At 36.4% G+C, this 14376-nt stretch overlaps 1 protein-coding gene across 22 annotated transcripts in view; it reads left to right on the top strand.

Moving 5' to 3' along the window:
• The window catches only part of TCF4 (transcription factor 4), a 325294-nt gene extending 312532 nt beyond the window's left edge, over positions 1–12762 (top strand). For 18 of the 22 annotated variants that reach the window (XM_075128378.1, XM_075128375.1, XM_075128376.1 and 15 more), the window contains 5 exons: positions 1493–1628; positions 2963–3125; positions 6001–6230; positions 7630–7770; positions 8305–12762. In XM_075128378.1, the coding sequence (XP_074984479.1) occupies positions 1493–1628; positions 2963–3125; positions 6001–6230; positions 7630–7766 (666 nt within the window). In that variant the 3' untranslated portion in view covers positions 7767–7770; positions 8305–12762. The remainder of the gene's footprint in view (positions 1–1492; positions 1629–2962; positions 3126–6000; positions 6231–7629; positions 7771–8304) is intronic. The other 4 variants (XM_075128386.1, XM_075128373.1, XM_075128393.1 and 1 more) reach the window with 1 other exon arrangement.
• Positions 12763–14376: the final 1614 nt, after the last annotated feature.

Genomic DNA, 14376 nt, shown 5'->3' with positions numbered 1-14376 from the left:
ATGGTGGTGGCATTTTAGATCTCTAGACTCATAAGTTACACCACCTTCTTTTTTCTTGTAACCAAATATATGAGTAAATGTACTAATTTTCCAAAGTCTCCTCTTGAGATATCATGTTTTAAAAATTAAAGTGTTTCAAAAAGGGGAGTGTTTTTATCTCTGTTATATTACACTGGCTTTTTGGTTATCTGAATTTAGTCTGAAAAAAAAAGTTTTCCTTGAGTCCCCTTTGGAAATGTTCTCTTTTATGTTTCTTACTGTGGTCTTGCCTTGCTGGTAACAATCAGACTATATTATCTTGTAAGTCTGATTAGAAACACTCCTAAGTCTTTTTAATACTCCAGGAGTACTGGACCATGGATAATACTTTTTGAGAATGAAGAGTCACTTAGAGTTCTCTGCAAAATCTGTGGACACACATTTCATCCAATGGTAGGATCAGCACCTGAAAACGTCCAGAATGAGCATTGTTACATGTAGAAATGTTGGTTTATACCATTCAAGGTGTTATTTGGCTTTAAGGAATGTCGTAACGCAAGAAATGTAAGAGATTGCTCCCTGCAATTCCAGTGGTGTACTATCGAGGCTCTTTGAAATCAGAGTGCCTATCCACTCACAGCTTCTGAGAATTCTGCTCTCGAAGTAAATAACTGTCCTTCCTTACCATCCATTGTATTTAATTATATGACAATTTTAGCTTATGACAAAAGTGCATCAATGAGCAGTGTACATGGACAAAAATGGATGTATTTTCATTGTGCCTGCACTGTCAGCTAAGATGATGGCATTACTGGTGTGTTTAATAAAACCTTTATTGGTATATTACCCGGAGTCGTGGTGTTGGCAGGAATGGTGCCCCTTTGGATTTGGAACTCTATGGTTAATGAAATACAGTGAACATTAATTTGGAATGGGCTTCTAGCTTTGGAAAGCCACGTAATGTTTCATTATATCTGTGCCGAATAGGGGCTGTGTCAGATACTGCTATAGCTTCCACTGTCAGAGCCTTAGCTGGCATTATGGGGAAAAAAATGGCAGGCTTGAGAATCTTATCCCCTGAAATGAAAGTTGAATGCCAAATTTAAATTCCTGCAGGATTTCCGATAGCAATGGGGGAATTGAGAAGCCCACAATTAAGCATATGGGCATTAAGATAATTGTCAGATCTGTTGGCGGACATGATAGAAGACAGATGGGTACGAATCAGTGCGCTCCACTGCAGCACCCTGGGAGACAATTTGACGTTTTACCTGCCTGAGCTACTCTGCCATATTTGTCACTAAATGTGTTGCACAGCATCTTCGTGAGTGTTAAGTGGTTTGCATATTATGTAGATATACAGTACATCGGCGCCCTCTAGTGAAAAAGCTACAGGGAACATTATTTTTAAATGTCTGCCTTTCCCTTTAGTCTCTCTTCACTGTCTCAGGAACTTGTTACATCCGTATTCACCTTCATATCACCTTAAACTCAGTGACTCTTCTCTTTACAGGTTGGAGCTCATCGTGAAGATGGTGTCGGTCTGCGTGGCAGCCATTCGCTTGTGCCAAATCAGGTTCCAGTTCCACAACTGCCAGTTCAGTCTGCTACTTCCCCTGATTTAAATCCACCCCAAGATCCCTACAGGGGTAAGTACACCCAAATATTGTCAGGACTCTTCCAGGTAGCAGTCTTAAATGCTTGTATATTTATATAAAATTTTTTCTTTAGAAACTTTAATTATACATGCTACAGTGATTGGAATTGAGTCAACTTGGATTCATAGTAGTGATCACTCAAATACACAATGAGACTATAGTGCAACTTGAGTGGGAGGAGAGAGTCAGGAGTAACATGATATAGAGTTCTGATTAATCCAGACGTCCTATCTGGTACGCTCTAGTAATCACAATTACAAGCATCCAAGCAATTTAGCCCAGGACAGCAAGTTCTAGTACTCATATAAGTCAAGCAGTAGAAAAATGTAGAAAATGTTTTAGGATGCAAAATCAAAAAGAGTAAACTTAAGACCCTGCGGTTCCATTGCACACAGAATTTCCATTGACTTCAGTTAGATGCCAGGTAAAATACCAAAGTGATTTTAATTGTATTACAGTATTTGCTGTGCTTTGTGAATCCTGTAAGATTTATATGTATAGATGCAGTATTATTTCAAAATACATGTGAAACTAACTGAACCTAGAGTACATCTAGGGTCTATCTTTATTCCTAGAGGCTGCTATTTTTACAATTAAAATATGGAAGAAACAACTTAAAATTTCTTTTATGATGGCTTACAAGCTCTTACTCATTCTTCATGGCTAAGGTATTTTGATTATTTTATGGGAATGGCATATTAAGAATTTTTTAAAGAAGAAGAAACATTGTCTAGTGTTTAAACAAAGAACTGGGAGTTAGGAATTCTAGGTCTTATTACACAGCCAATCCACTGGCTTAATGCGTGAGACTGGTGAAGATCACAAACTCTCTGTGTGTCAGTTTCCCTTCTGTAAAATAGGAATGATAAAGCTAATGAATCTGTAAAGTACCTTCAGATCCTTGAATGGAAGGTGCTATAGAGGAGCAGTCTTTTATTACTATTTCCTGTTAAATCATTGCTCAAGGAAAAAAGCTTAGTGTAATAGCTCATAGGCACTTGGGTTCTTAATCAGAACATGAGGTGTGTGATTTCCATGATTATGATTTTAATTGCAATTTAGTTGATGTTTGGTAGACAGTGAAATTATCATCTATTCCAGAAAGATTGCGAAGTGGAATTGAGCCTTAAAGCCAGTGCTGAAAAATGGTTTCAGGAGCTGCATTCTTGAAACTCCCTTCTACACCAGTCAGTCCAAATGAGTGGCTGTAAGAACAGACGGGAACACAGATCCAACAATAGGTGGCATTAATAAGGAACACATGCAAATGCATTCAAACCTTTGCTTAAACATTGGTAACAGAAAATCACTGTGTTTTCCCATAGGTATGCCAACTGGACTGCAAGGGCAGAGTGTATCTTCAGGCAGCTCTGAAATCAAATCTGATGACGAGGGAGATGAAAACCTCCAGGACACAAAGTCTTCTGAGGACAAGAAACTAGACGATGACAAGAAGGATATCAAATCAATTACTAGGTCAAGATCTAGGTAACAGTATATAATAGTGTCGCTTCATTTAATTCCTTTACTGGATTTTGATGAAGTGAACAGAACAGGAAGAAACTCATGAGTTTTTTCCTGGCAGGTAAAACCACAGCCTAAGAGGAAACTGAAGGCTTGTTCCGGTAGTACTAACAGTATCATTTCAGATACTTGTACTCCAGGACTTCCTAAAATTCCTTTCAAATCATGAAATTGGACACTAAGCAAATTATCCCCAATATAACATGTTTGATGTTTAAGATTAAAATATGCTTAGCAGATTGCTTTTCATCCACACCTCTGCTTAAAAATTGGAATAAAATATTTATTTTCACTTTTTAATGTATGGTTCTCAGAACAAATCACATTTGCATGACAGTTTACCAGTGTCCAACATATTGTACTGATGTCTCTTACATTTTTAAATAAATCCATTAGGCCAGATCCTGTTTTAATGTAAATCAACATAGCTTCGTAGGACTAACTGGAGCTATGCCTGTTTACGCCAGCCCTTTATCTAGCTTTTAGGAGAAGCTCGGTCTTCATATCACATCCTGCTCCCAAGAATGGCTTGGTATCTTTATATAGACAAACATTTCTCCCCTGCAGGCATCAATGGCCATGAAATGCATGATTGGATTGCCACTGGGGCTAAATATTTTCTGCATGCTATATAAAATATTACAAAGTATTAGTGAAGACATATCCTTGGATTTTATCATCTTGGACCTTATGTCCTTGATGAATGTTACTCACATTCATAGAAGCCCTAAGCACTAACCACCAGGATAAAGGAGAAGTTTCCTACTACAATAATATCTAGTGGCCTGTCAAGGCTGAGCTCTATGTTGGGACCTGGTGTATGGCGTCAAGCATTTGATTTTCACCTTATGGTCCTATATCAAAGCTAAGAATACCAATAAAATTGAAATTCAAATCCTCTCCTGGTTTGGTTTGGTTTTTTTTAAAAAAAAGATAAATCCGGGTTTGAGACTGTCACTTCCCCTTCAAAACAACAGTGTCTTGGATACTCTCTGAAAACGGGAAGCCTGTGAATAAGATCAATCATCTTTATTCCAGAAACACTAGTTCGGTAGCACAGAGCAAGCATATATATTAAAAAAAAAAAACCCTTAGAATTCAGGACTTCATTATTCTCAGACAGGAACTCATTGATTTTTAAAGATATTAATTACATACACATCTATTCTGATCAGAGTAAAAAGTATGACACTTGAGGTTTTCTCATAATAAATGATGTGTTGGAAAAATCATATTTAGACGAGGTGCTTTCATGTCCCTGTATGATATGGCAAGAGGAAAGCACCTTTATGCTGCTGCAGGGTGATGATCTCAGTTCTTGTTAATTTAACAAATAGGCTGTCACTTATGCATATTAATGTGTGCTTTGAGGTTTTTGTAAACTGTTATTTTTGTTTTTAAGAACCTTACAACTTTAAAAGGTTACTCCTGCTATTTAGTTATACTTCTAAATACATGTGTTAGGGCTGTTAAACTTACCAATATATTTGCATAACCAATTTAAAATATGTATTAGCCACTGAGTCACTGGAAAATATGTGTACAGTTTAAAATTATTGTCATTATGTTTAGGATAGAAACCTGTTTTATTGCCCAAAATGATGCAGAAATTAAACTTAAGACTCTATCCAGTTGTAAATTACACAGAAATTTCATGGGCCTTCCTGACTATGTTGCTTCTACATCCTGTTTGCCACTTGATAGTGCTTGTATGCTTCCTAGTCCAACTTTATGTGGCTTTCCAAGTCTGTGTTAACACAGGTAGCATCAGACTTTGCCAATCCAAGTACAGTATGCCACCCCCTCCCCCCCCCAACCATCTAAATGACAGGGGCTGGTCCTTCCAGAATCGCCCAACAGACAGCTAAAGTGAAAAACGTCTGTGGTGTCCCCCTTCTGGCTGAGGTTTGTTATTTCTGAGCTGCCCAGGCCTGAGAGCCCCAGTTTATACCACGTTATCAGATAGCAGCAGATAAAGTAGCCCACCCATCAATTATAGAAGAGTAAGGGGCCTCTATCTGACCCATGAACCCACTCACAATGGCATTGATAGGGAATGGGATAGGTAGCCATTGGCACCATGCCCAGAATTGTAGGGTAAAAAAGGCATAATCTGCATGCACGTCACTAATCACAGTCACATGATCCTGCTCTGCTCCTACCTTTTAGTCTTGCTAGACAGTAATCTAGCACATTACATTAACTCCTCAGCTCCTTGGTAAGGACATTCTATTACTTTCCTTTTAGTCCTGCACAAAGGGTCTCTCTTCCCTTATGTTCAATGACCCCAAGGGCTATGTATAATTTCAGCTGCATAGACCCGTAACGATTTCTATTTTCCTTGTTTAAGAATACCAAATATAAAAAAATGACTGGAACTTGATTTGGTTTAAGACTCGTGTGTTCACTGTGAGTTCAAAGTGCAATGTGAAATGTAAAGGAGTTGTAGTTAAAATATCAATTACATAGGTTCCCAGGATTTGTCATGCATGCAAATATAACAATACTGGCTGTGGTGCTGCTTTATAAAATATGTTACTGAAAAGTATTGTTTTCTCTTGTTGTTACTAGCAGAGGCCGTTGTATTCTGTTTTGTTTAGTTGGTAAAGGCTTCAGTACAAACCCAGGAGCTCTACTCAGAGCAAACTGTATAGAGAGATTTAAATATGATTATCAGCAAATAATATATTGTACATGGAGCGGAGGCTTACTGGCAAGTTAGAATTAGCCAGAAAATTGCTGCCTAGGTAGCAGTGGTTTAGGATGAAATCTGTTTAAAAAGTCTGCATTACTTTTTTCCCACACCATTAGAAAATACCCTGTTCCTTTTGTCTCTCAGCAATAATGACGATGAAGACCTTACACCAGAGCAGAAGGCAGAGCGAGAGAAGGAAAGGAGAATGGCCAACAATGCTCGTGAGCGCCTACGCGTGCGTGACATTAATGAGGCTTTCAAGGAGTTGGGCCGGATGGTACAACTCCATCTGAAGAGTGACAAGCCCCAAACCAAACTCCTGATTCTACACCAGGCTGTGGCTGTCATCCTCAGCTTAGAACAGCAAGTCAGAGGTCAGTTTGCCAGTACTCTTTTGCAACAGGTTATATATCCAGCAGCATTTAGCTCCGTTAGTTCTCAAGAATCATTGTAAGCTGTTGTAGGTACTGATGAAAACAGACTTTTATGCGCAAATGCATGTATAATAGCGCAAGAATAATTCTTTAGTTTTGTCGTTATCTCCAGTTCTTAGAAAAACTCTCCTTTTGCTTTCCATTAGATTTAGAACCCTTGGTTTTGGAATACATAAAGTGTAATGTCGATAGCCTGCTTTTCATCCATCTCCTTTTTTGGCTGATCAGAGTCGCAAGGCAGTGTGAGAGTACATGAAATGAAACAATAGTAAATTAACCCATTGGCACTGTCTGTGCCAAAGCTGTTGCAGCTAAACACTAATACATTCACAGCAGGAAAACCTGATTCCCAGAACCAGGAGGCAAAAATAATTGAGAAATTACCAATTTTTTTTAAACTTGAAAAATATTTCCTAAACAAAATGTACAGTATTACACCCTAATGTGCCATGTGGAAAAATCTGATTTAAAAATACTTCCTGTTACCTAAAAGAAGACAAGGCAGTCAACCTGTAAATTACCAACCGCCAGAAAATGTTACCACATCTTCTTCAATTCCTCTAGCTCTTCAGTCATGTTAAAACAAACTCTTTTGAGGTTAGCCAGGCCTGTCTAACATACAGTACCAGTCTGTAATAGTTGGTGATACAGAGATTATTCTAAAAATGCACTCAAGCCTACAACACTGACATCTGGCATCCAATCCAGGTGTTGTACCTCTAAATTCCTGGGTTTCAAGGTTTCAGTTCAGCATATTATGGAGACACGTCCTATCTGCATGATTCAGGTCAAGTCAGAGCTCACTAACTCAGTGTTTGGGAGTGCAGGGATCTGGGGTTCCAATTCAACATTGTGGTTCTAGACTTATTGTCCATTTTTGAAATTATCTTTTGGAAGTCTGACCTTAATGAGAAAATGAGGAAGACAGTTTAGTCTTTGACATACATCCCTGATATTCCCAATATTCAAATTTGGAGTTACTTAAAAAGATCCAAGATGTTTCTAAGTAGTATTAAGCTTGGCTAACCCCTTGGCCATTGCATAAACATGAAGGTATTTGCAAAGCTTACATACTGAGCTGCAAGCAGACCATGCCTCTATCAAAACTGCCATCCTTTAAATTTCTATACCTTGAAAGGAATATTCTAATGACAAAGACTTCATGTTATAAAGAAAATTGGATGTTCACTTGTAAAACACGCTCTAAAGCTTTTAAAGTATACTGGAAATCTATAAGAAGTAACTGATAAATTAATTGTGTCAGATGCAAATTCAGTGAACAATCATTTTGGTATAAAACTTAACATTTTTGAAATGGCCTTTTGCTTCAATTCAACAGAAAGGAATCTGAACCCTAAAGCAGCATGTCTGAAAAGAAGGGAAGAAGAGAAAGTGTCTTCAGATCCCCCTCCACTTTCCTTGGCAGGACCCCATCCTGGGATGGGAGATGCATCCAATCATATGGGACAGATGTAAAAAGGCAAGTTCATTTTCAGCAGTGACCAAAGCACAATGAATACACAAGTAATTCTGCAAAAGACATCTAATACAGAGTCATTCTGTAAACTCTGGACCAGATTGGGAGTTTCAAAAACATAGATACATTCATGGAGGATAGGTACATCAATGTCTGTTAGCCAGGATGGGCAGAGATGGTGTCCCTAGCCTCTTCCAGAAGCTGGGAATGGGCGACAGGGCATGGATAGCATGATGATTACCTGTTCTGTTCATTCCCTCTGGGGCACCTGGCATTGGCCACTGTTGAAAGAAAGGATACTGGGCTAGATAGATGGACCTTTGGTCTGACCCAATATAGCCATTCTTACGTTCTTATCGTTGCATATGTGCAACTAGGAATAAAATTAGGCCCCTCCTTTTAAAATGTACTTAAATTTAATCGTCTTGCACCTGCACTTAGATTTCCAAGAAAATGTTCAAATCATTTATTCAAAGAAGATAAAGTTGTGTCTATTCAACAATAGTTGACTGATTTATTTTTTCACTTCTTTCACAGGTCCAAGTTGCCACATTTCTTCATTTAAACAAGAGACCACTTCCTTAACAGCTGTATTATCTTAATCCCACATAAACACTTCTCCTTAACCCCTTTTTTGTAATATAAGACAAGTCTGAGTAGTTAAGAATCACAGACGCAAGAGATTTCAGCATTCCCGATTATTAAACAAAAGCAAAAAGTGCAACTTGAGGGACGACTCTCTTTAACATATCATTCAGAATGTTTAAAGCAGTATGTTACGAGCTGTAAATGCACAGCCTAGAGACTGAATGGCAATCTTCTCCACACTGTGGGACAATGCATTTGTGCCTAAACTTCTTTTGGAAAAAAAAATATAATTAATTTGTAAGTCTGAAAAAAAATATTTAATTTAAAATTGTAAACTTGCAATAATGAAAAAGTGTACTTCTGAAGAAAAAAATGAACGTTTTTGTTGGTGTGCTAGACAGCTAGTGTTTATACTTACTGGATATTAAAAGGGAAGCTTTGCTGCCCAGATATTTACAAAACCAGCAAACGTCCTAATGAAAACTGAAGTGATGACATTAGCCATTCCTTAGGGTAGGAGGAACAGATGGATCTTATAGACCTATGACAAATATATATATATAAATATATATATAAATATATATTAAAAATTTAGTGAATATGGTAAGCTTTTGTTCATTTGTTTCAGACTTTTTTGCTCCTGTAAAAAAATAGTACTGATTAACTTTTTTAAAAAGAAGATTTTACTGTAAATAAGGATTTTTTGGTCTTATTTCTGTCCCACTCCCCTGTTTTTGTTATTGTAACCTGTAGTGCCAACTCTGTCTCTGGAGGGGTAGTGCAGGCTGAAATGCTGACCCTGACGTTGCTTCTCATTCATAAGTAGGTAGAGAGTTGTTTCTCCAGTCTTTTAGGAACACAGGACTTTAAAGTCGCATCATGTGTAGATATTACAGGCTGCATTACTGAGACGTGGCAAAATGAGTTTGTCTGAATCGTAATGTTGCTCTTGTTGACCCTATTTTGGGATTTTCAGAGGTACAAGGTTAGAATGCTACAATGTTACCACTGTGCCTTCCAATGTTTATATCATCAGAAACATTACATAATCAAAGTGGCTGTGATTTAACAAACCAGTTGAAGTGTTACCTATGTGTGTAGCCTAAATAGTGTGCAGTGAGGCGTTTCTGAATACACGGTCAGATTTTTGGGGGGGGAAAACCATCAGTTGGGAAAATTGCAAGCAGTGTGACAGATTTGATTGACTTTCTTTTTTCATTCTTTTCTTGTTTTCAAGTGGATTACTTAAACGTAGACCACTTGCTGCCTCCTCCTTCATTTGCAAAATGCCAATATTCAGTCATCATGCAACATTATAACAAGCCTTATGAGTCCTAAAGCATTAAGTTGCACTTTCTTGAGGAGGGGGTGGGTGGGTAGTACAGTATTTCTCTGGCCAGTATGAATGAAGTTTTTACTTAACATATTTAATAGTAACATAGATCAAACTATGGCACAGCAACTCAACAGACAACTAGCTTTGAAGTCTGGGCACAACTGAACCAACTTCCATAGTGAATCTTATAATGATTGACTTTGGTGTACAGTACAATTAACAGATAGTGCTCCTAGTTAAGTATTTGTCAGCATCCTTTTGTCTCTAATTCTAGTTTCTATTTTTACAGCCACACAAACCTGGCATGTATTTTAAATAAAATCTCCCTGTTCAAGTAGATTTTCCACCTATCAGCACTGAGTAAATGCCATAAATCCATCAAAATGGTCTAAATGTTCCATCTGTTCTCCTGTTTTGCCAGTTATATAGTAATGAAAAATACATTTGTAAATTTTATGCAACAAATGGCAAACGTATCATTATTTTGAAATTGTGTATGTAAAAGTTATATTTTTACATGTAGACTCTTGTTATTATGTGTTTTAATACATTGTATCAGTTTTTTGTTTAAAAACAATCTGTGTGGTTGAAAAAAGTCTCATTTAAATGAAATAGTGAGATACAAGAATCTGAATTTTATGTTTGTTTCTGAAAACGTAAAGAACAAATATGATAGTTAACATGTGATCACCTTCTACATACCCATAAACATTTTGATTAGCTGTGTGCGTGTTGAAATCTGTAAATATGTTCGGTAGTGGGAAAATTTTAAATGCTTTCATTTGTCGATAAGTTTCTCAAATGTGGAGGTGGATTACATCATTAGGTATACACAATAGAGCAGCAGGCACAAGGGTTAATTCAGAATTACAAATGAATATTATTTTAAAAATGCTGGTCTTTTAACAGGCCTAGTTTATATGAAAATGGGTGTGATAAAGATTAATCTCACTCATTGTTAATGATAACTTTGCTTTTGAGTGCTGGTATCCTTAAGGTTTCTCTCTATCAGTATCATATGCATTGATACTGTCTATGATATGAAGAGTGAAACAACAATGAACAAACCATATTTTTTGCAGGAAAGTTATAACCCAACAGATCATATTCGCTTTTATTTATACATGTACACATCAGGTTTAGGGAATGAAAATAGCCCTTTGACTATTGGAGAATTTTAAGAGCTTTGCTTCTGATAACTATTATCAGAAAATGCATTATAAAACCAAATTAATGTTTACTCTTAAAAAATCTGAACAAAAATAAATGTTTGCCTTTATTGACAGTTTTAACAAAAATTGGAGTAGGGTTTTCTGTGTATTTTTTGTCTTTACATTTGTCTCTCACTCCAGTTGAGTAGAAGTTTCAGTTTTTACCCACCAGCTTTGGTGAACTGTATCACTCGATAAGGTGATTTTATAGCAGACTTCCCTTTTAGGAATAAAATAGCCTTTGAAAGGTAAACCTTCATCCACACTAGGTTTAACTGTGTGGATGCCTTCATACCACTCAGATTCTAGATAGTCTGAGATTAAAAAAAAAATGAACAAGCAAATGCATAGTGTTTGATTTTTTTTCTTTTCATTATTTCCCATCCCAAGGGAGGAATTAGTGTCCCACGCTGGATTTGTCACAGGTATTTAGCTGATGATACTAAGATTGTAGAAGGTTGTGTATTATATGGTAATAAACCTGGCTTAGAAACTCTTTAAGAAACTGACTAAAATAGCAGCTTTTTAATAAATTATCCACCTCCACATTCAAGTAATTTATGGCTATGCTGAATAGGGAATCTGTTCATCTAGAACTTTTTACCATTTGTCTTCTGTGTAGCTGCAAGGAACACTAACGTTTATACAACTGTCAGTCCTACCAGTGATGCAACTTGTACTGATTCAGTCTTCCGATTTTTTGGGGGGATGGTGGGTGGGAGAGGATGGGGAGTCAGGGATAGGAAAGTTTCATCTTTGTATCCACCAGGCAGAATCTGATCTGTGTCAAGAAGTGAACTATACAGTATATTGCCAGGAATGAAGAGATTTCGGCGGAAACAAGCACAAAAAATAAAAATTAGTCCACTGGTTGACTGGGGGAGAAAAAGGTGGAATATGATTAATTCCAACACATGGGGCACCATGGCCTTTTGGGGCCTATCTTTTTGTTTTGTTTATGTTTTGTTTGTTTTTTAAGGACATGTTCTTTATCATGGGACTTGAAGTTGATTCATATTTGTGCAGTGCTGGTTTGACCATACTCATTTCAAGTATTATAGACTTATGTAATGGTGAAAATATATGAACTGTGGCCTTTTTCATTCTTGTTACTTGTGATGCAATTAAGTGAACATAAGAAAAAAAAAACAGCAGAGATTTACCATGTATCAGTGCCTGGCTTTTTGTTATAAAGCTTCGTTTGTCTAGTGCTCTTTTTGCTATAAAATAGACTGTAGTACACCCGAGTAGGAAAAAAAACCCTAAATTTAAAAATAAAAAATATATTTGGCTTATTTTTCACAGGAGCAATCCTTTTATACCATGAATATTATGGAAAAAAATTGTCAGATTCTGAATATTTCTTCTTTGTAGATTTTTGGAATCATTCTGAGTAAAAGTTTGTTACTTTATTTTACTATTTAAAAGATGTTATTTTACCATGTGTTACTGAGATGAAACGGTATGGTAGCTTTTTTTTTTTTTTAGTTGTAGGTCGCAACAGGGGAAATTTTGCGACTGTTCACATAGCTACAACAGTAAAAACAAAACAACAAAAAAAATGGGAAAAAATGAAAAAAAGGGAAAAAGATTTTTAAAAAAAGATAAACAGTTACACCTTGTTTTCAATGTGTGGCTGAGTGCCTCGATTTTTTCATGTTTTTGGTGTATTTCTGATTTGTAGAAGTGTCCAAACAGGTTGTGTGCTGGAGTTCCTTCAAGAACATAAAAAAACAAAACAAAAAAACAAAAAAAAAATACACAGCTTGGTGTAGGCCATTACCTGTTTCTCATCTGTAGTTATTCGATGCCGTCATGTACATGACCGTTCTGTAGCAATAAATGTGCCATTTTTATAAACTGTTTCTGACACTTTTGTTTCATTTCATTTTGCATTATCCATACCCATAGGTTCTGCAGGAAGTGGTATTGGTGATCACGAGATGGCATTATTCCCTCTGAGTAAACCAATGGCGTTATGCTGCCATTGTGTTGTTGGAGGTATTATGTTTCAGATGAGACGTAAAACTGCGGTCTGGGCCACCTGATTATTAAAGCTCCCATAGAATTTTGTTTTGGTAAAAGTAAAAGGTGTTCACTTTCACGCAGGTGTCTTTGCCAAATTCCATCTTGGATGATTTCAATTTGCTTACTTAGAGCTCCCTGTAATTTTAATATTATTTATATTATAGTATTTTAATAGAAAACAGCGTTCTTTCTTTGTGACCTAAACTGTTGTGTTGTGACGCTACACTGTAAACTAATTTCCGTATTTCAACCCATAGATGGCTGCACTTCACTGTAATTTTAAATCTGTTGGTAATATTTGTAAAGCACTTCCAGGTCCTCTTGGATGAAAGTGCTATATAAATGTAAGATCATTTTCACTCTCATTATCATATAGCTCTGATTCTATTCTGTAAGTAAAACATCTGTATTTCACCTTTAAACTATTTCAGCCATTGAAAGAATATTAAGCATGTTACACCAAGGAAGAAGTGTCATAAAAATTGTACTGGGACACATGAAAACCAAAACCAAAGCAAAATTCCTAAAGCAGTAACCCATTGGAAAAATACATTGAATCTGTAAAATCTGAAGCTATGCATTTGAGGAAATATTAACTGTATTAGTACTTTGATATGCTGCAGATTGCCATGTCCAGTCAGTTTTCACCTTACAAGATCAGTATTTCAGCTGTTTGGCAGAACTTTCTCTGCTACATTTTTGCATTTAGAGCTGAGTTAAGATCTGAGATGAATGATCATTAGAAGTTGAATATTGTAAACCACAATCACTATTTCATTGTATTAACATTTTTACAAAAATAACTTCTGGTTGGCCCTGTTGGATCTTATCAATCCAGATGTGTACCACGGTTTTCCAATTTGTACATACTACTTACATCACATATTATAAAAGGAAAAGTTGTACAGATTAAAATGATTGTTGCATAAAGCACTGTAAGTGATATTTTTGTAGAATGGATATTGACCATCTTTTGGAGCAGCTAGAGGTTCTGGTTGTACACAACATATGTATAACATGCGAGATATACATGAAATTCCATTGCAGTTTGGCATGTAGGATTTATTTATCCTATGCAGTCGGTAAATTTGGGATCTTTTTCAACTATCATTCTCTGTATTATTGCTAGTGTGATGTAACAATTGCAATATTTTCACCCAAGGAAAATGTTACAAAAGCATTTCATTAATGGCCCTCTATAACAAAATGTGGGGACTTTGGTTTGAGCGTTCGTATTTTAAAATGTCATGGAAATTCCAAAGAATTTGGATAATAGCACCTTTAATCTTACATACGTTTTGGAGTGACGTGTTGTTATTGTATGTTTAAAAAACAACATAATAGAACCACAACTATTTAGTCTTTTTTAATTTCACAACACTAAACAAGCCAAAGTGCTCAGGTATTTGTCATTAATTTCAGTATATCCACTGTAATAGGTTTTCA

Source organism: Caretta caretta, chromosome 5 (assembly GCF_965140235.1).
Source record: "Caretta caretta isolate rCarCar2 chromosome 5, rCarCar1.hap1, whole genome shotgun sequence".
Classification (NCBI taxonomy): Eukaryota; Metazoa; Chordata; order Testudines; family Cheloniidae; genus Caretta; species Caretta caretta.
The sequence above is the reverse complement of the archived record's forward strand: the minus strand, read 5'-3'. Positions and strand labels throughout refer to the sequence as shown.